This window comes from Camelus bactrianus, chromosome 26 (genome assembly GCF_048773025.1).
Source record: "Camelus bactrianus isolate YW-2024 breed Bactrian camel chromosome 26, ASM4877302v1, whole genome shotgun sequence".
In the NCBI taxonomy this organism is placed as follows: domain Eukaryota; kingdom Metazoa; phylum Chordata; class Mammalia; order Artiodactyla; family Camelidae; genus Camelus; species Camelus bactrianus.
The window spans coordinates 7,453,625-7,473,727 of NC_133564.1; the positions used below are offsets into that span (position 1 = coordinate 7,453,625).

At 56.4% G+C, this 20,103-nt stretch overlaps 1 protein-coding gene across 1 annotated transcript in view; it reads left to right on the top strand.

The window, feature by feature from the left end:
• The window catches only part of DLGAP2 (DLG associated protein 2), a 61,677-nt gene that overhangs the window by 22,070 nt on the left and 19,504 nt on the right, over positions 1-20,103 (top strand). Inside the window, exons 4-7 of the mRNA XM_074353498.1 lie at positions 3,112-3,328; positions 12,091-12,440; positions 13,411-13,452; positions 19,147-19,232. Coding sequence (XP_074209599.1) covers positions 3,112-3,328; positions 12,091-12,440; positions 13,411-13,452; positions 19,147-19,232 — 695 coding nt within the window. The remainder of the gene's footprint in view (positions 1-3,111; positions 3,329-12,090; positions 12,441-13,410; positions 13,453-19,146; positions 19,233-20,103) is intronic.

A 20,103-nucleotide genomic window follows, 5' to 3' on the forward strand; every position in this document is an offset into this window, starting at 1 on the left:
GCACCAGCCAGTAGCACTGAGCACATCCACTTTGCTGTGCAGCCGTCCCCACTGCCTCTCCAGAACTGTCTCGTCTTCCCAGACTGACGCTGTTCCCGTCAGACCCCGACTCCCCCCGCCCCCGCCCTTGCCCCCACCGTCTGCCTCCTCCTGTCTGTGAGTCTGGCCCCGCTGGGGCCCTCCTGCGAGTGGGCTCACACAGTGCTCGTCCTTACGTGTCTGGCTTACTTCATTTCCTACCAGGTCCATCCATGCCGCCCAGGGGTCAGAATTTGCGCCCTTTTTAAGGCTGAAAATTAGATCGCTGTGTGGATGGACCACATTTTGTTTATCCCTCGTCCGTCAGCAGACACTTGTGCTGCCTCCAGCCCTTGGCTGCTGTGAATAACACTGCCTTGAACACAGTGTGCAGACACCCGTCCGTGTCCTGTTGTCAACTCTTGTGTAGCACACCCAGGGCCGGCGTTGCTGGTGACAGTGGTTCTAACAGCGGCTGCACCTCACTGCCCCGCGTGCCCTGTGGTGGTGTCCGTCTGACCCCCGGTTAGCCCGCAGCCCTGTGCCCCACCAGGACCGTCACCTTCTCGCTGCTGTCCTAGTCTTCCCCTTGGCTTCTCTCGAAGCAGTTTTTGGTGCTTTTCTGAGTTTAAGGTTCACAGAAGAAGTCAGGTGCTTCAGACCACACCAAGTGCTCACGCCGCTGGCTTAACGCCTCCTGGGACACCTCCAGTGGGCTGAGCCGTGGCTTGAATTGCAGAGCAAAATACCCGCTTTTCCAAATCTCCCTCGAGCAAGTGAACACACCCACTCTCGGAGAACAGGTCACTTCAGTGCCTATCTAGGCCAATCTGAAGTCCTTCTCAGCAACTTGTTAGTTTGGGGGAACGAGTCACCCTCGTTTCTAGACCCTCCCTGATCAGCCTTGTAGCTGGGGGCGCTGGCCGAACGGGCCTTCCTGGAACGTCCATCTCTTGCTTGTGAAAGGCCAGCTGGAGGGCTCTCTTCCCGACGGAGGCACCCCCGGCACCACTGGGACCCTGTGTCCGGGGGCCGGTGGCACGTCACTCACGCTCCGGCCAACCTCCGTCGTCCCACGTGGCTCCTTGACGTAAGTGGCGTGAGGCAGCCTGAGACCCCTGGATGCAATTCCACAGACAGGAGAACTCACCGAAAGGCACCCACACTCCAGAAAATGTCAGGTTTCGAGCCAGGACGCGTGCCGGGCATGTCTCCCTCACTAGGTACCCAAGGCTGTCAGGACAGGGTGCCATCACTTGTCTGCCCTGAATCCCTGCGTCTCTGTCTAGCGCCAGACACTCTCGAACCATTTGGATGAACACAGCTGCCGTTCGCTTTCCTGTGGTCCTTTCTGCCCGACCGAAGGCCCTCCCTCTCACGCTGGGCTCCGGGCAGGCAGTCCTGCTTTCAGTCCCCTCTGCACCTTCCGCTGGGCTCCGCTCACGCAGGCCTTGTCCAGCGAAAGGGAGGGAGCTGTTGTTCCAGCGCATGAACATCTCAGGGAGGAGCCGAGTCCACGCGTAGGTCTGCGGTTAGAGGTGGGCAGGCGGTGTCTTATCCCTACGGGGGGGAAATCTGACTTTTTAAACCTGCTTTTACTCTGAGAACAGTTAGGGGGAAAGAGTTACTCTGCCGATGAGAGCAGCAGCTCTCTGTCTGCCTGTCACCGTGCCCCGAGTGTTCAGGGGGGCGGGGTGGGGGGGGGACGTTTAAGCAGTGGGAGGAATGACGCCAGTGGGTAGCTTGGCTGCAATGGGACCGGGTGGCAGCAGCCATGAGGACCGGCAGGAGGAGGGACTGGGACGCGGGCGAGCAGAGGCACTCCAGCGGGAAGAAGCCACCTGCAGGTGGACACGTGCCCCAGGTTTCCGGCTCCCGGGCAGGGGGCATTGGAGGCCTGGCAGGCCGTCTGGGGCTGTCCTGGGGCCTCTGTCCAGGCTCCGAGTCTGTGTCACCTCCGGGGCCTCCCACGAGCCTCGGCCCCGCGTGTCAGCACCCCCACCTGCACCCCACACCCGCTTACGCCTTAACCTAGAAGGTGCCCCCAAGGGATGTGCCCTCCGCACAGTGCAGGGGGTGGGGCCTTTATCTGTATCCCGTCCCCCCACTGGCGAAAACCACCCCCAACCCCACCCCTCAGGCCTGGGAGTGGCCGCACATCTCCAGCCCAACTGGGGCTTCCATTCTTAAATTCCCGTTCCGTCCCCGCCCCGCGGGCCGCAGCCTTGTTTCAGCCCTATAGGTCGCTGTGTCAGGTTCCCATCTGGAACCTCCAGACTTCACTCTGCGAAACGGACGCGCATCACCACCTAGAAACCCGGAGAGCATGTCCGCCCCCACCCCCACCCCTGCAGACGGCCAGGCCCCTGCGTGCACGTCTCTTAGGACCCCTCCAGTCTCCAAAGCCTGATCGTTTCTTTTTAAATACAGTTGGAACTTTTAGGTTCCCAGGGTGACTGTCCCTGGAAATAAGTTTCAGGGCTTGAAAATAATTCCTTCACCGACTGAGCTACCGGGTGGGGCAGGGATGCGTGTGCCCCAGACCTGGAAGCGACGCCAGAGCGGGAGCTCCTGTCTGCGCCAGCCATTGCTCTCCCGCCTGCGCGGGTCCTCTCCCGGGACGGGGGCTCGAGCTGGCTGCCGGGCTGTGCTCAGTTTCCACGCCGTGAGCAGGAGCAGAGCAGAAGCAGCTTGTGCCCCTGCCCGTGGTTTGCAAGCACAGCCTCGCTGCCTAGAGCCGTCTGTGCCGTCAACACAGGGGAGATGAAGGTGCCGTGTGGGAAACAGAGAGGAAGGGATAGACTAGTATTTTGAACCACGTGCTACACATTTAAACAACCGTCTCCCTTAAACATGGTGACGACGGCCCGCCATCCTTTACAGCTCTGCCCCGGGGTTGGGGGGCCCTAGAGTCCAGCGACGTCTTGGCATTGGCGTTCACCTTAGTGTTTCCCCAAGTGTAACGATCCCCAGTGTGGATTTCAGGTGAACTAGGCTGGAAACGAAGACGGTAAGTGAAGACGGGGTGGGTTTCAGTCTCTCTGGTCCTTCTGCGGCTGGACCTGGCCGTCAACCTGCTGTCGCTCGTTTCAGATGAGTGAGGCGGAGCTCAACGGGCAGTTCGAATCCGTGTGCGAGTCCGTCTTCAGCGAAGTGGAGTCTCAGGCCATGGACGCCCTCGACCTCCCTGGATGCTTCCGGACGCGGAGTCACAGTTACCTCCGAGCCATTCAGGCTGGTTACTCCCAAGATGATGAATGTATCCCCGTGATGGCCTCCGACATCGCCTCAACCGTCAGGCCCACCACAGGTAACCTCCTGGGGGTCAGCGCCCTCCTTCACCCACGGCGGCGACTCCGTCCTCGAGGCTGGGAGCCTCCCTGGGGGCCGGCGATGCCGCCGTCCTGTCTGCAGCGGAAACATCTCTCATAGATAACCTTTCTTTTTCTTAGAATGAAATCGATTGATTATCAAGGTTCTTTAAAATAGTCAAGTAGATTTTTCATAAGATCTTATCCAAGAAAAAAAATGAAGTGCTGACATTTGGAAGGTGGTCATTTTAAGGACCAAATTTTACTAATTGCAGTAAACTTCGGCCAACCTGCGATGACTCCTAGGGTCCTTGAGCCTGGTGTCTGGCCTGGGTCTCTGCGGCTTGGTCCGCAGACCCCATCTGTAAGTGCGATTCAGCGCTGCAGAGCGAATCGACCGTGGATGTACATTCACGGATCACCTCAGGCCGGGTCGGTTCAGGGGCACAGTTCCCATCGGCTCTTAGGGAAAACCACGTCCACCCCTTGCAAAACGTCCCACCCGAACTAAGCATCACTGCCTGGTATCTCGCCGCACGGCCACCGTTTATGTAACATGATGACTAAACGTGGCTGGAGGCGCCCTCAGGACAGCAGGGCCACGGAGCGCGCACAGCCAGCGAGCAGTGGGGTAAGTGGGGCTGCAGGGCGGTGACCTGAGACAGGTCACCGGGTGTGGGGGGGACCAGGGACAGTTCCAGGGGGCCTGGGGAGGACCTCGCTCATGATGAAGACATGGGGCCCAGTGTGGGGAAGAGACAAGGCCCCATCAGTTGTCACCACGCCAGGAACAGAGCAGGTAGGACTGATGCCAAGACAGTGAGCAGGACTTCGGGGTGCTCATCAGTGGTCACAAGTTGCAGGACTCATGCCGCTTCGGTTAAAACCGTCACTACAGCGCATGGAGCCTGTAGACGGGAGAGGGGAAACCGGATTCAAACCTGGTTCCATCAGTCCCTCTGAGACCGTGGGTGGGTTAACGTTTCAGATTCTCGGTTCTCAGTGGCACCCAGGAAGAGTAATTGACCAGGTCGGCCCAGGGTCAGTGTTCAAAGCGAGCAGTGAGCCCTCTGGGCTCGTTTCATGTCACCTGGCAGCTGTGAGCGCAGGTCTGCGATGCTCCGTCCCCCCGACAGCTGAGCCCCCACCTTCTGAAGAAACGAGGGGCCCTGGTGGGCGCCGTGGTCACAGCCCAGCCCCGGGGTCGGGGAGGCCAGCGCCCAGGACCGCGGTGGGCGGCGGGGCAGCCGAGGGGTGATGTGGGCGGCGGGGCTGAGCCACCGGTGTCCTGTTTCCCCTGCTCCATCCCCTCGTGAAGTCAGGGACCACCCCTCCTGCTCGGCCCTTTGTGGGGAAAGAAACATGGAAAATGAGCAAATTAGAAACTTAGGGAAGTAATGAGCCTTAGAATCACTGCACTTTAAACACACACACACTGTAAGAGAGTCACTGATACATTCACCAATACTTGCTGAATGTCTCTCAGGAGCAAGTGAAGTTAAGCACTCCCGTGGTCTTCAGAAACACTCTGAAACAATAATTACCTGGTGGGAAATGCCTTCATTGTTCATAGAGCTGTCGTTAGGCGGAGAATTAAAGTAGAACAGATGGCAGGGAGATCGCACAAGAACCAGTGCAGATCAGACGAACACCCTAATTTATGTACAGCTCATCTTCCCAAAATGCATGTGCCAAGTAAGTTACCCTGCAAATGCTTCTGTTCAAAGTTTCTCCCGTAACTTGGCCTAGTTACGGAGTCCAAGCTTCCTCTAGACTGTGGCGGGGGGGGGGGGAGGGCAGACGTGCCTTCCAGCGTTAGGGGCTGTTCTGGAAAACGAGAGAGGAAACGGGAACAGCAGTAGGAGAACTGCGGGGCTGCGGGGCTGCGGGGCTGCGAGCTGCCTTTCTGAAGACCTGTAGGTGCAAACGCCTCGTTAGGTCCTTGTGTGCCCTGCTTTACCCTAAGCGTTGTGAGCGGAGTACTTGCAACATTTCCTCCCTAAATAGAGCTGAGGTGTCACACGACAGTAGTCTACTTAGTAAGGCTGTGAAAACCTCCAAAGGAAGGAAGCGCCCTTGTCCCGAGAGGCAGGAAACCCGAAGCGTCCCGCGGAGCCGACGCAGACGCGCACTTTCTGTCGGAGCTGAGCTTCCCGCGGGGTTCAGAGCCTCCTGTCCGTGAGGCAAGTCAGGACTTCAGTGATTTTGTGTCAAAACACTGCATGGAAGGTCACACAGCACCCAGCAGCCACCCGTGATGGGCATGTGTGTGGAGAGAAAGGTTATTTTGACAGATTGGTTTTCTTTCATGCTTCGGAAACTTGCTTTTGAAAACAGTTCCCTAAAAAGTTCTGTTCAAAGCCACTCCCAGCGATTGTTTTGAAGAAGGAGGTTGATTTAAGTGTTTCTTTCTGAGCGTGAAACATGGACGCGGGCGGTCTTCGGTGGCCTCGCCTGCGTAAGAGCGAGCGCGTGATGCCGGTCCGCACCGCGATGGCCGGACGCCGAGCAGGCCCCAGAGCGTGTCCCGGGCGCTGCTTTGCACACGGGCTGGCCGCTGCGCGGGAGCGCTCTGCTCGTCTGCGGCGGGCGGAGGCCGCCTGTGTTCGCTCTCGCCCCTCGGTGAGGCAGCAATTCCGCTGAAACAGACGCTTTCCATCCAGCCTCCGGGGAGCCTGGCAGCGGGGCCCGCCCGCCGTGATCCGTCCTCGGCTGTGAAACACGCCGCTCGCCGGTTAGTGCCTGCTCGCTCTGTGAAGCAGTTTTGAGAACATCTGCCGTTCGTGTCGCACACAGCTCTTCTCAGCTGTGAAGCCATTCATCAGATAGTTACTCCTCTAAATACACACCTGCCCCGACTTCTCTCGGGAGGCGAGGGCACGGCCATGGAACCTATGAAATTAGGTTATAGTGGTTTTTCTCTGGGTCGCAAATTTTCTCAGCCTGTGTCAGAGCTGGTTCCAGAAGCCATTACAACAGAGGGACAGTCCACACAAAGCGTGGCAGGGGAGCCGGCCGCAGCCAGGCTTTACTTCGCTGTGCGTGCTTCTGTCGTGGCACGCCCCTCAGGGGCACGGCACCCTGGCCACTTTCCAAGCCCGCCTCCAGCCGGGGGCGTCTGCCGGCTTCCTCAGCTCCGGCCGGTGACCCTGCCTGTTCCCTCCTGACATGTCCGCTGACTCCCACCCTGTGGTGTCCCCCTGTGAAGATCCTGGTGATGGCATCAGGCCACTGCGATCGGGGGCAGGTGGATCCGTGACTTTGAGAAACAGTCGTTTGCCTATGGAGAAGTGAACCTTCCAGATTCGCCGTGTGGCCCCCTAGCGCTAGTCCTCAGTGATTAAACAAGTCAGTGGATTCGTGCACGAGCAGACGGGTGGACGAGTGAGTCGCGCAGTTGATCTTGGGACCCGTCTCATCTGCCTCTCAGCCACACCCCGACCCCGGCAGCCTGCCCCTCCCCCTGCGCCTCCGCCGCAGGCTGGCCCTGCTCACCTGGAGGGCTGCTCAGCCCTGCAGCTGGTCCCTGGTGGCCTCCCTCCCCTCCACCTGCCTCTGACCCTCCTTCTGACAGCACAGCCCGGCCCCACTCTGCCCTCCTGGCGCCCACCATGCTCTCCTGTCCTAGTGAGTCAGAGCCACGGTGTCCGCGGTCAGTGAGCCACCTGGATGACCCGGCCTGGCCCGGCCCCCGCCACCTCCTTCCCCGTGGGCACAGACCCTTCCAAACAGTCTCTCACTTCTGTGCTTCTGTATATGCTATTTGCTGAGCCCAGAATTTGCATTTTGGGGATTTTTTTTTTTTTTTTTTTTGGCCTAATTCCTAGCTATGCTTTCAGAGTCAACTCGGGAATCACTTCTTCCAGGAAGCCTTCACTGATTTGCTCTTCATCTGATTAGTGTAGGTGCCAGTGTAAGTTCCTCCCCTCCCAGCCCCTGATCAGGTGAGTTCAAACAAAAGTGCGTATTTATTAAAACAAAAACCCTAATTTTCATATATTTTTCAAATGGACTCCCCTTTTAAAGATGGAGAGATACTAGACGCCCAAGAATTCAGGCCGTGGCAGTGAGTTCTATTTCCTGTTTGTTTGTACTCGCATCGTCTCATCCATATGTTCAGGAAACGTTGGTACCATGGCTTTTATTCCTTACGTTAGTTTAAAAAACATTAAATGAAAACCAGTTACTAAAATTCACAAAGTTATAAAGTATTCTAAGAACCCTGAAAACAAAATAATTTTGTTCTCTCAGGAACAAAGAAATATTGCAGCGAAGCTTTTGAACCGAATCGCTCAGTGTTGTATTTAGTTTCTTGTTCTTGTGCTGAAGCAGAAGGTGCGTGAGCACTGGAAATGGGAGGAATGCGACCGTGTCGTCCCGCGTGTGCCGCTGCGTTTACTGGTCGTCAGGACTTCGTAACTTTACATACGCTCTCTTTAAAACGCGCTGAAGACCGGAATTCACTGTTCATCCTTCTCTCTGCGGCCTGGCCCTTCGAACACTCCGAGTTCTGTGCGTAGGAACTTAGGTGGCTCGTCACATCATTAAAAGTTGGTCCATTTTCAGTTTCTCTTCCCAAACTGCAGGTCTTTATTGTGTAAAGTGGATTTTTTAATATTTAAACATAGGGAACAGGAAGTGTACCAAGCCGGGACGCAGCTGCCGTCGCTCCACCGTGCGCGAGCTGTTAAGAGCCGGCTAATTAACACCTCTGAGGTGGACGCCCTGCGTCGGCCCCTCGCTGCTGCCCCAGAACTTGGGTGGCCCACACAGGGTTTGTAACTTTAGGGAAGCCACCGTGTGCACACTGGTGGAACGTGATTTCTGAGTCCTGCTTAATTTGCACTTACGTTTTGAGACTAACATTAATTAAGGTATCAAAATAGCTTTCATCTTTTATGGGGACCCTTTGCCTCTGGTTTGGTTTCTCCAACACCCAGGCTCATCTAGACACTCCTGGGCTGATGACTGTGATTCCTTTCATGCTGTTATCTCTAAAGTTGTAATTAAGAGAGTGCGGTGAGTTCAAGTGTGGCTGCGACGTTCACATAGAATGTCGATCTCTGCTTTTTGGAATATCTTTTGTCTTGATTGCGTGCTTGTGCTTTATACGATAGAATGCTAATTTTTAAATTTTCTGTTTGGCTTGCAAATGACTTGTGAGGATTGAATTCAGGGATGATGTCCAGAATTCCAGGTGTAATTAGGTATGCTTTTAAAGTAACGATGTGTTCATGTTTGAGATTCGCATTCGAAGTCCTGTGAAAGTGCAGGCTGGGCGGCCGTCATTTCCTCCCATTCAGGTTAGTTTATCTCGAATAAAATGTGTTTCTCCAAACTCTCCTTCAGTAGATTCGCTAACCCAACACTTTGAAGCCCAGGAGGAAAGTCCTTCTGATCGACTTCCTTTGCTTCATGTCATCTGTTGAACAGATGGGTGGGTCGGTGCTGGTTTGCCTTTGCCTGGAGAAAACCTCCAGACCAGCTCGCTCCAGGGGTGCGAGGGTCTGGGGACCGCCAACCAGTACTGTCACCCTGAGGTCTCCACGACTGTGGAGCACGTGAAATGCAGCTCAAGTGCAGAGGAGCTGGTTTTCAATTGTCATGCAGATGTTTAGATGTTTTAGAAGCGCAGATCATTTAAATTTGGCCACTGGCACTGTGGCTATTGGTCGGTGCCGTCTGGGATCTCGTGATCAGGGCAGATCTACGGGGTTTCAGGAGCAGCTGTTGTCCTGGTGGGGTAAGTCCCCCTGCTTCCCCGGGTCAGTCGTGTCAGCAGCCCAGTGCCCCTCCCCCGTCTTCCTGGTCGTGAGTCAGGGCTTTGAGCCGTTTCTTCAGAAAGGGTCCAAGGAGATTAACTCAACCCGCGCATACCTGGGAAAGCAGAGTTCCCACGTGCCTCCTCAGTGCTTCGTTCATTCAGCTCTGACAGAGAAGAACCAACACGACTTCTCTGAAGCATCGCTGCTTTGGGTTTCACGCAATTTTCATAGAAATCTTCCTAAAATCTATTACACGCACGGCTTCCTCCATCTCAAACAGCGCAATTAACCTTTCCTTGGTGGCACAGACGCTGTGCTTGGTGCCGACAGACTCGGGAGAGGAGGCGTTCTATAGAGCGGCCACTTTGCCTTACCCCGGTTACTCGCGGGGTGAGTCTCGCCAGCACCTCTGCTCCCTGAGACGGGAGCGGAATCCAGAGTCAGGAAGGGGGTTAGAAGGTGAGTGCTCTTCCCCTCGCTCCCCGGAATCAGGGAGCCGCTCGGAAGCCTCCAGGGACTGCTCAGCGTTACGCTCGTGGTGAAGTGACTGATGACAGCTTTTAAACCCAAACGGACATGCGTGCCTGGACTCAACAGAAAAAAAACAGGGTAGTTAGGTCTTCAGATACCTAAAGGTATCAGGTAGTCATTGCATTTTTTTACTTCAAAATTTATATGAGACTGGTTTTATTTAATTAAATCTTGAGATTGTCCAGAAATTTCTCTGTTGATTAATCTGCATTTGGAAGCTGTCAAACTTCAATAGAATGATGTTGCTAAATTAAATTTAAGCTTTTCATCCATATATGTTTGTCTGAACATCAGCCCGATCATTGTCACCCAAAATTTCAACTGAACAAGTGAGCATTTTTCTTGAAAGTGTAAAATGATGTCTTTGTTTATTTCACTCCATGGCAGCAGATTAATAAGATCAAATGAGCATTTTTAGTTCTTTCTTTACTCTATTTCCCAGCTTCTAATTCTAAGGAGCCATTTAAGAGTAAACAGTTCTATCCAAGGCACTTAGAAGGAGGGCAGTAGGCTGAGTCCCCAGAAAAGTCAAGTCACTCGCAGCTCCGCCCCGAGTGAGAGCCTCTGACCTCCAGGGGAAAATCAAATGAAAGGTTGGAGAATCTTTCTGATGAGAGAAGTCTTCATCGGTAACACCGACCGCCTGCCTGACTGTGGAGCCCTCTCCACCCGTGTGGCACCCCAGCATCCCGCCATGTGCGCCCACGCCGAGCTGCAGCAACCCCAGGGGGGGACGCGCCGTGGCTCCTGCGGGACCACCCACCGCCCGTCCTCTCCCGCGTGGCCGCTACGTCCACCCCCCAGCCTCTGCCCAGCCCGCCTCCTCCTGGAGGCCCCCTTGCTCCTGGGTCACCGCTTCCCCGCTTGTCCTGGACGCGGCTGCCGCCCCGTTCTTCTCACACTGCCTGCCCCTCTGGTCTGACTGTGGCCACCAGAGGCCTGTTTACTGAACCCAGGGAGCCCCACAGAATTGTAGCAGCGGCAACGTTGGTGCCCACGGGAGGGGCTGCAGCCCCGGGCGCCCAGTCACAGCGCCTGCAGTGACAGCTCAGGCGGACGCCGTGTCTGCAGAGCATCCGCCAGCGGTTTGACGGTGGAGAGCAGTGAGCGTGTGGTCTCGGTGCCAGTAAGTGGTGTGTTATTTTTTGAAGTTGAGTCAGTTTACAGTGTTGTGTCAGTTTGTGGTGCGCAGGGCAATGATTCAGTTACACATATACATAAATGCACTTCCTTCCATAGTCTTTCTCATTATAGGCTAGGTTGCTACAAGGTACTGAGTGTAGTACCCTGTGCTGCACAGTAGGACCTTGTTGTTCATCTGTTCTGTATATAGCAGTCAGCATCTGCAGATCTTGGACTCCCAATTCATCCCTACCCGCTACCCCCCGCCGGTAACCGTAAGTGTGTTTTCTACGTCGGTGAGTCTATTTCTTTTTTTATAAATGAGCTCATTCTTGTCACTTTTTAATATTCCACACATAAGTGATATCATGTGGTATTTTTCTTTCTCTTTCTCACTTACTTCACTTAGAATGAGGATCTCCAATCCAGGTCCATCCATGTTGCTGCAAATGGCGTTGTTTTACTTTTTATGGCTGAGTAGTATTCCATTGCGTAAATACACCACAGCTTCTCTCTCCAGCCGTCCGCTGATGGACATTTAGGTGCTTCTGTGTCTTGGCTGTTGTGAATAGTGCTGCTGTGAACATTGGGGTGCAGGTGTCTTTTCAAATTAGAGTTCCTTCCAGATACATGCCCAGGAGTGGGACTGCGGGATCGTAGGGTGACTCTGGTTTTAGTTTCTTAGGGAGTATCCGTCCTGTTTTCCATAGCGGCTGCGAGCTGATGTTTTTAAGCAGCAGGAACGTGTATGTGGATGCACTTCTGGAGTGTTTTTCAGGAGAACCCTGAGTAGACTTGACGTCCAGGCTTTGCAGGCATAGAAGAGAATAGTACTCTTCCAGGAAAGTTCTAGCTGTACTTCTGCCAAAACCAGTCAGGAATAATCTCTCTGTGCGGCTGCAGAATTGGCTCCGTCGGTCCTGCCCGTACCTGCTGCTCTGGATGGACACGCAGCAATGGCCTCAAACCGTACGTCCGCTCTGGTGGTCCGAAGGAAGAGCAGCCTGGGTGGCACCTGGATACACGGTTGAAAACAGCATCAACTCCCAGTCTTTTTTAACGTAGTTTAGCTGGAGAGTATTTCCCTCGGTGCCGAGACCTGGTGGGAGATGCCGCCTTCTGTCCTGCTGAGTCACAGCTTACCTAGTCTGTCGCCATGGCTGGGTTTTTTGCTGTTACCAGCATATCCGTGTAGACCGTCTCCGAGTGTAACGCGGTTCCCCCCACATCCTGCACCGTCTTTTTAGGCTGGACGTCAGGACGGACATGCCTGGTGCTGGCGGGGAGGGACGGGTGTGACCAGGTTCCCGTGCGGTGCTGACCAGCCTCTGTCTCTCTTACAGCCATCTCCTACACAAACTACAAAAAAACCCCGCCGCCCGTCCCACCCCGCACCACCTCCAAGCCTCTGATCTCGGTGACGGCGCAGAGCAGCACCGAGTCCACCCAGGACGCCTACCAGGACAGCCGTGCCCAGAGGATGTCCCCGTGGCCCCAGGACGGCCGCAGCCTCTACGACTCCACGGACAGTCTGGACAGCACCAAGGCCATGAGCCTCGCCCTGGAGTCGGCCGCGGCCCAGCGCCACGCCTCCGAGGGCCAGGGAGGCTCGGGGCGGACCAGCGACAAGGCCATCTTGGCGTCCAAGGCCGAGGAGGTCCTCAAGAGCCGGCGCTCCTCCATCGGGGTCCAGGTACCACCCGTGCGCGTCCCACCGTGACACAGACCGAGCACAGCCGGCCTCGGCCCAGGGGCCTCACTGGGTCCCTGCAGGGGCCGAGGCTCCACAGGGGAGGCCTCCAGTGGAGGCCCCTGCACGTCTTGGGGCCCCCCCGCCACCTGGAGGGCCCCCACGGGGCCATCTCCGGGGCTGCCAGCTGCAGAGTATGGAAATAGGTTATTCAGATGCTAAAGAGGAAAGTGTTTTTCATTGAAGCCTGAGGTTTTGAAAGCTTCACAGCCTTGCAGCCAGAGAGGCGAGTGGGGAGGAAAGGCAGTGGGAACCGAGGCAAAGGCAAGAGGGGCCCTTGTACAATGCAGGGGCTCACAGCCACGCAAGGCGGCCCCAACAGTCCCCACGCCGGCCCCAGCCTGCCTGTGCAGGCTGCATCCCGACCACTGAGGGCCAACCCAGCTCCACTCAGGCCCCAGAGTCTGCCCGAGACCCGGCCATGTGGCCCTGCCCCGTGGCCCTGCTCCGACCCCATCTCTGCATCCACTGGAGTGAGCGCAGGGGTGGGGAAGGCGCCAGGCTAGGCAGCAGGGCCGTCCGGCCCCCACCCCATCCCGGGACTGCACAGGACAGTCCTCAACACGGACATTTCCCGTGGTTTATGCTGTGGATGCCCCCCACAGTGAGATGGCACGGCCCAGCGACCCAGGGTTCCCATGGTATCCTCGGCCAGCATGGCCCCCTCCCACCTCCTGTCACCCTTCTGTCCAGCCTGTGTCCAGCCGGAAGCTTTAAAAATCCCGGGGCTTCGCTGGCGCCCGGGAGGAGGGTGAGCAGTGCTCTGACCGAGAGGCGGCAGGCTTGGCTCGGTGTGAGTGGGAGCAATGCCCTGGGCATCCCGGGGACAGGGGACAGCAGGCTGGGGAGACTGCCCACTTGCCTAGGTCCTCTGAACCTGGTCTCCACACTGTGGCTTCGTTGTTTTGTTTAGGACTCTGAATTCCCAGAGCATCAGTCCTACCCAAGGTCAGATGTAAGTACCAAAATGTACTCCCAATGCCAAGTACGCATGAATTTTATTTTCTCTCCCTTTCTGGGTTGTTCACACGACTGCTCTTGTCACCGTCCTCTGTCCTGACTCTATATGCCAGGCCCTCTGCTAGGTGCCCGAGTTTCTGCAGGGAACCCTCGCACCCCCCGGGGTGACAGCAGAGGTAAGGATCAGAACCAGCAAGCAACTTGCTGCGGCCCAGGCCCTGTGGGGCCGTGAATCCCACGGCCACCGTCGCTCTCACGCAGACCTGTCTGCCTCTGACGCCACACCCCAGAGGAGACTCGTGAGGGCCCCAGACCGACGAGGCCGCGGTCGCACTCCCGGTCACCTATGCTGCCTGGCTTGCTCGCCTGCCGCCTGCCACGCCCCAGGCAAGGCTGGCATGGTCCACTTCTGAGCAGGTGGAGTCGCTGACTTTACCTGAAAGTAGTGGGAATATTCTGCATAATTTCGGATAATTCCAGAAACCAGTAAAACTGGTTGCCCCAGCTGGTAAAGAAAGGACGCTTTACCATCAGGATGCCCCACTTCCTGCCTCCACTTGACCCCAAGAGCCCCCAGCGCCTCTGCTCGCCTGGCACCCCATCCCGCTCCGGGCATCGTGCCTCCCTGGAGGGGACCCCCACCCTGTCTGCCCTCCCGGACCCACCCCAGCCGCCCCTGCCACCCTCGAACCCAGCGCCTAGCAGAGCGCCTGGCACATAGCAAGCGTGCGCGGTTAATGTCGGCAGTGCGAGTGGTGGGGCACATGGGGGGGCGCGTGGCTGGCGGGCATGTGGATGTGGGAGCAACTGGGTGCCCAGACGCCACTGTCTTCTACGGGCTGCAAAGAGTGCAGAGCACGGTGTGAGCTTTTAACCCCACCTCCGCCAGACTGAAGTGAGCGGGAAAGCCAGACCTTGAGGGCCAGGATGAGTGCAAGACAGATGGGCTCAAGGGTACAGGAGGGAGGGAGGGACAGACAGACCCCCGTAGATACAAAGACGGTCTAGGAAAGTGTCCCAGGATGGCAGATGGGCCATGGCGCAGAGTGGCAGGGATGCTGATGGTCACCCCGCGGGCCGGGGGCCGCCCCCCGTAGGGACAGGGAGACCGAGGCTGGGGGTGAGTGACTTGCCTGCAGGTTCACAGCCGCAGGGCGAGGGGGACCCCAAGACGGGGGTGAAACGCGAGCCGTGCGGGCTCCCCCCAAGCCCCTGAGGTTCTCCCCCACCATCCCACGTAAGGGAAGCCAGCCCGCCCTGACCCGCGCTCCGTCGTTGGCTCGTGGGGAAGGGCCGCTGGCATTCTCAGTGCTGCTCCCACGCTGGAGGGACTGGTTCCCGCCCCGCCGCTGACTGATCCCCCAGAACCACAGCCAACCTGCGAAACGGGCGGAGTTTCATCCAGATGCAGACGGTGGAGGGTTTCCCTTCTCAAACACTGTTCTCACGCTGAGCAGAGGGCTGCCTTCTGCCTCCACTGTCCGTGGTGCCCAGGCCTGGGCTGACCCGCTGACTGTAGGGTCCTCAGCCACTCAGCTCCGGGCACCTGCCAGGACCCGCTGCCACCAGGCTGTGCAGATCTGGGCTGCACCTGCGTGCGGGGCCTCCTGATGACACAGCCCGGCCAGCACCCTTGTCGTCTCACCTGGAACCCCTGTCTGGCCCGACCTCACTTTTCCTCATGACGATGGTGACCTTTAACAATTTTCTTTGTGTTCATTTTTTTGTTTGGTTTTCTCTGTGATTTGTCTGTTATTGCAGAGTTCCTGCTGTGTGTGTGTGTGTGTGTGTGTGTGTGTGTGTGTGTCTATTGAAACGTCTCCTGTTTCCAGATGCTGTGTTTGCTTTTCTGTTCAGGGACCCTTCAGTCCCCTCGACCTCAGTCGCCCCATCTCTAAAGTGGAAGCAGTTCCCACTCTGGGAGGTCACCAGGTGGTGGCCCACAAAAGCCTGGTCATCACTGGTTTAAATGTGCTCTGTGGGGTCCCGCGGGTTCACCCTGACCCCCCTGATCCGCATCGGCTGACACGGGGCCCTCAGCACCCACAACAGCAGGGCCAGCCTTAACGACAGTTCCTGAGGGAGGTGCGGCGCCTCTGTGTTGGAAGAGGCACACCTGCCCTGCTGGGTGCAAGGCTTTGAGGGCAGATCCTCAGATGAGCGCAGCTGAGAGCAGACACTTGAGATTGGGGCTCCAGCAAGTAGTGCTGGTCACGGCCCCGGTCGGCTTCCTTCTCCCTGATCCCTCCCACTGCGGCCGTCAGCCCTGACTGCCCACAAAGCCGGACCCACACACACGTGCACACTCACGTGTGCATGCACTCACACGCACACACGTGTGCACACGTGTGTGCCCATACAGTGCATGGGCACATGCACGTGTATGTTCATACATGTGCGTGCACATGAGTGCACTCACCTGTACATGCTTGCACACGTGCACTCTGACATGCACACATGCTCATGCATGTGTGTGCACACTCACACATGTGCACAGTACACAATGCTCTCGCGTATGCACACATGCACATACAGGCACACTCACACGTGTGCATGCACTAAAGTACCGCACATGTGCGTGCACACACACAAACCCTCCAGTCACACCAAACTCCTCGTTTCTTAGACGGAGCACGTTTAGGACCGTCCCTCCCCCCTCCTCACGCGGCAGCTCGGGGTCAGTCCCTCTGTGAGTGAGGCAGGGCTTCTGGATGCGGGCACTGAACGCTCCCCTGGGAAGGAGCCGCCGCTGCCCCGGGTGACGTCCTGTCCACCTGGGTCCCTGAGCACAGCATTTGCTCCGCATGGAGTTCGCTTCACAGACAGCGGTTTTGCTGACTTCACCTCTCTTCTCAGTGCCTGGGGCGCCGTGGTTCCTGTAAAAGTGAATATATGCATATATTTCGCGAAACTTTGACAATCTACTTACACTTCTGGCCAGAATTTTCTGGGAAAAGACTCCTTGGATTTCCCTTCCGCAGTGCAAAATAGTAATTCCTTTCCGTGGTCCTAAATTTGCTTTTTTCCCCACATCTCTAAAGCTCTCCCCAGATTTCTGAAGTTGATAAATATCTACTCTTCCTGGACTTACAGGGTTTTCTCGTGTCCCCTCCACCGTTACCTTCTGAGAAACAGAAGGTTTCATTTTTCCACGACAACCACTGTAACATCTATAAAATTCATTAAATGTACATTCCTCGAATTTAACATCACTGTTACTGCATCTAATGGTCGTAGAAGTGGAGGTGGGAGCGGAGCGTGATACTGGCTGCGGAGAAACGCGCCTGAATCCGGCCTCACACGGAGAGTTTTGCATCAGTCAAACCAGCTGTTCGACGTTGCCTCACTTCTGAGATGAGGAAGAAGACGTTCGAGGCGCAGCCGCGTGCCACGCGGCCGGCGGGGGCAGCGCCCGGCTGGCTCCAGGAGCTCGTTCTCTCGTTCGCTGTGTTTGGGTTGTGCTTTCAGTGCCTTTGGGGTGTGCTTCTGGATCTGTGTGGACGCGTGCGTTCTGCGTGTGTTCGGTCACTGCGCCAGCTGCTCGTGCGCGTATCGTGAGCATCTCCGTGGTGGAATGCTGTAGCCATCGTCTGCACAACTGCACAGCGATTCCGTGTCGTGACTAAATCAGAACCTACTGTACACCCTCCTCTTCTCCCCGTTTCACCTTATACTTTGTCAGAATCTAAGGTAACCTCTTCCGACTGGAGCCCTAAAAGTGGAGTAAGTGAAGCAAATATTCTGAACATTCTTAGGAGGAAAAAATCTCTCTAAAACTATACAAATGAGTTGATTTCACCCGTATTGTGTATCTGCCAAATCTGACAACGTCTCCCAGACCTGCGAAGTGGAGCGCCTTTGACCCAGCGACCTCGTGGGCTGGGGGGCGTCTCGGAGGCACGTGCCTGTGCAGACACCCACGTCTGGCAGCGCCGCTGACAAGGACAGCGGACCAGCCGTGTCCGAACTGTCCCTCCGCTGAAGGCTGACCGAACAGGTCAGGTTTGATCCATCAGGTGGAGGGCGGCTCCACCCGCACTGGCGTGGGACATTTTTAACTTTATTATTATAATTTTAATTGTGCTAATTTTACTAGTAGTAATAAAACAGTGTTAATTTTTATCACAACCCTGTAACAGCAGCAGTCCCCACGTCCAGCCGGGCGGTCTGTGCAAGCCACGGCCGCTTGAGACAAGGCAGTGGTGGTTAACAGCAGAGCTGGGAATTGTGTTCAGGCGTCCTTCTGCCTGGAGCCACCCTGTTTCCTCTTCCAGCTGCCACACTAGGCTTCTGTCCATGTTTTCAGAATTACCCCAGCGAACAGCAGGCGCCCCCGGCCACTGCCCACAGTTCAGCAGCTAATGGGCAGCTTTAGTCTCCACGTGGCCGCACTGACTCTGGTCACCGGGTCGGGGCAGAGCAGGGCTCTGTGGTCACAGAGAACCGGACATGAGTCCTGGCTCCGCCCCCAACGAGCTGTGCACCCCTGGGCAACTTAGTCACCTTGTCTGATTCCTCGAGTGTTCGATGTGGCTGGAAAGGACAGCAGGGGGGTCGTGTGCACCAGGAGCAGAAGTATTTGTTCTGTTAGCATCGCGCCCGGGGCGTGGTGAGCGGAAAATAGATACCAGTGCTTAGTGTGGAGACTTCTACTCCGCACAAAGCGAGCCAGCCCCCAGCGACAGAGGCTCGGCCGTGGGGCAGCCCAGATCACAGTCACGTCTGCCCTTTTCTCTCACGGCTCGCAGGGGCAGTGTCGCAATTATTCGTGCAGTGGTTTGTGTCTTACCCGTGTAGCGCTCACGCCTAAGAAAAGCTGTGTCTTACAGCTTAGTTCTGGCATTTTCGGACTGGGGTCCCAAGTCCTTCTGATGCAGCAGGAAAGGGCCAGTCAAGTAGCCGGGCTAACGTCTGTGACGAAAGTAGCCTTTGGTTTTGCAGACTCTCACACTGAGAGTTTTTGTTTTGGCTTTAGTAGTTTCTGTGGGTTTTTTAGAAAGCGCATGCTGCTGGCATTCTCTCGTGCATTAACTTTGCACCACTGATGGTCGTCACAGTGCTCCCGGGGTTTGTAGAGGCTCGTCGGCAGACAGCCGCAGTGAGGGTTCCGTGTAGGATGCGTGGCCCCTGCTCTGCTCTGACGTCCCCCTGCCCAGGGCAGCGTCCCGTCAGCAGACGGGAGTCAGCTCTGGGTGCAGCAGGTGGAGAGGCTGCCTCGGCGTTCCTGGTCAACGCTTAGCGCCTTCCGTGTGTTCCTGTGCGTGGACGCAGCCGTCAGCACACGTCCAGCAGAGCGCTTCCGCGCTGTCGTCAGCTGTATCTGGTTCCCGCTGCGCCTGCCTTCCTTCCCGTGCGATGTGACAGGAACTTTCCCGTCCTCTAACAACGCGATCCAGCAGAGCCTCTGTCTGCCCCGGCTGAACTAAGCCATCTTACTTGCACACATTTGAAAGACTGAAGTGCGGTTGAGTTCAAGTAGTGATGCAGAATCCGACCAGACACGGTGCTAACGTAATTGCATCGGTGTGAATGCACCTCCCTCCCTGTGATTTTACTGGGCCCAGTGCATCTCTGTGTTAATCAAACAAATGCATAATTAATTACAGCAAATGAACTCACACACACCGAACAGTCCCTGGCCCAGGCCCCATGTCTCAGGTCTAAAATAAGATGTTCTGTGTTGAACCAGGTGGAAACAGCCACGGACTCTGACACGGAGAGCCGAGGTCTGCGGGAGTACCACTCCATCGGCGTGCAGGTGGAGGACGAGAAACGGTGAGAGTCCAGCCCCTCGAAGTACCCGGCGTCTCCCCAGCACAGCCGTGGGCTAAAAACCCACGGCAAGTGTCTGGACCGCACCGGCCACCTGCAGTCGTGCCGCTGGCGGAAGCAGGGCCATGTGTTTACACTGTGCCATGTCTGCCGTGCGGTATGAGTTAGCATCCTTCTGCGCCTTGTTTTTGCAAACGGCGTGGGGACCGTGTTCTCTGAAGTAATTTGCCACCTATGAGAGCACCGTGGTTGACAGCTCGGAGGGTCACAGTCCTTGTTTCTCAGCGTATAATGTTAGAAGTGGAAAGAAAGACAGACAGACAGACCAGGAGGTTGAAAGAAGGGTAAACCTTAGCTGTGCTGGGACGGCTACACTTCAGAAGAACCCCTCCAGCTGCAGAGCACAGGGAGGTCCACGCCAGAGCGTTGTTTTGTGACAGGAGCGGGTGCTCACTTTATTTTATATTTAAAATAGCGTATCTTGTAAATTTCATAAAAACACTTTGATGAGCGCATTGCATCTGGATCTCCAGTTAGCGTCTGATTGGTGACACCCCAGCAATTTGCTCTCAGTGGAAGGTTTCAGGACCAACCCCCAAAGATTTTCATTGCACAGGAATCCAGGACACAACCCAGTGGCATCCCCAGGGCGTGGCCCTCTGAGCACCCAGTGTCTCCTGAACCTGGGGGTCTGGGCTTTTGCTGCCCGCCGTCCCCCCGGTGCTGGGGCAGGGGATTCTCGTCTCCTTTGCTCCCGCGACGGAGATCGTGGCAGACCCTCTACCAGCTGCACTCACAGCTGGGTGCCAGCCGGGGCCCAGCTGGTGAGGGGCTGGGGGTGCAGACACACACGCACACACGGTTCTCACCCTGC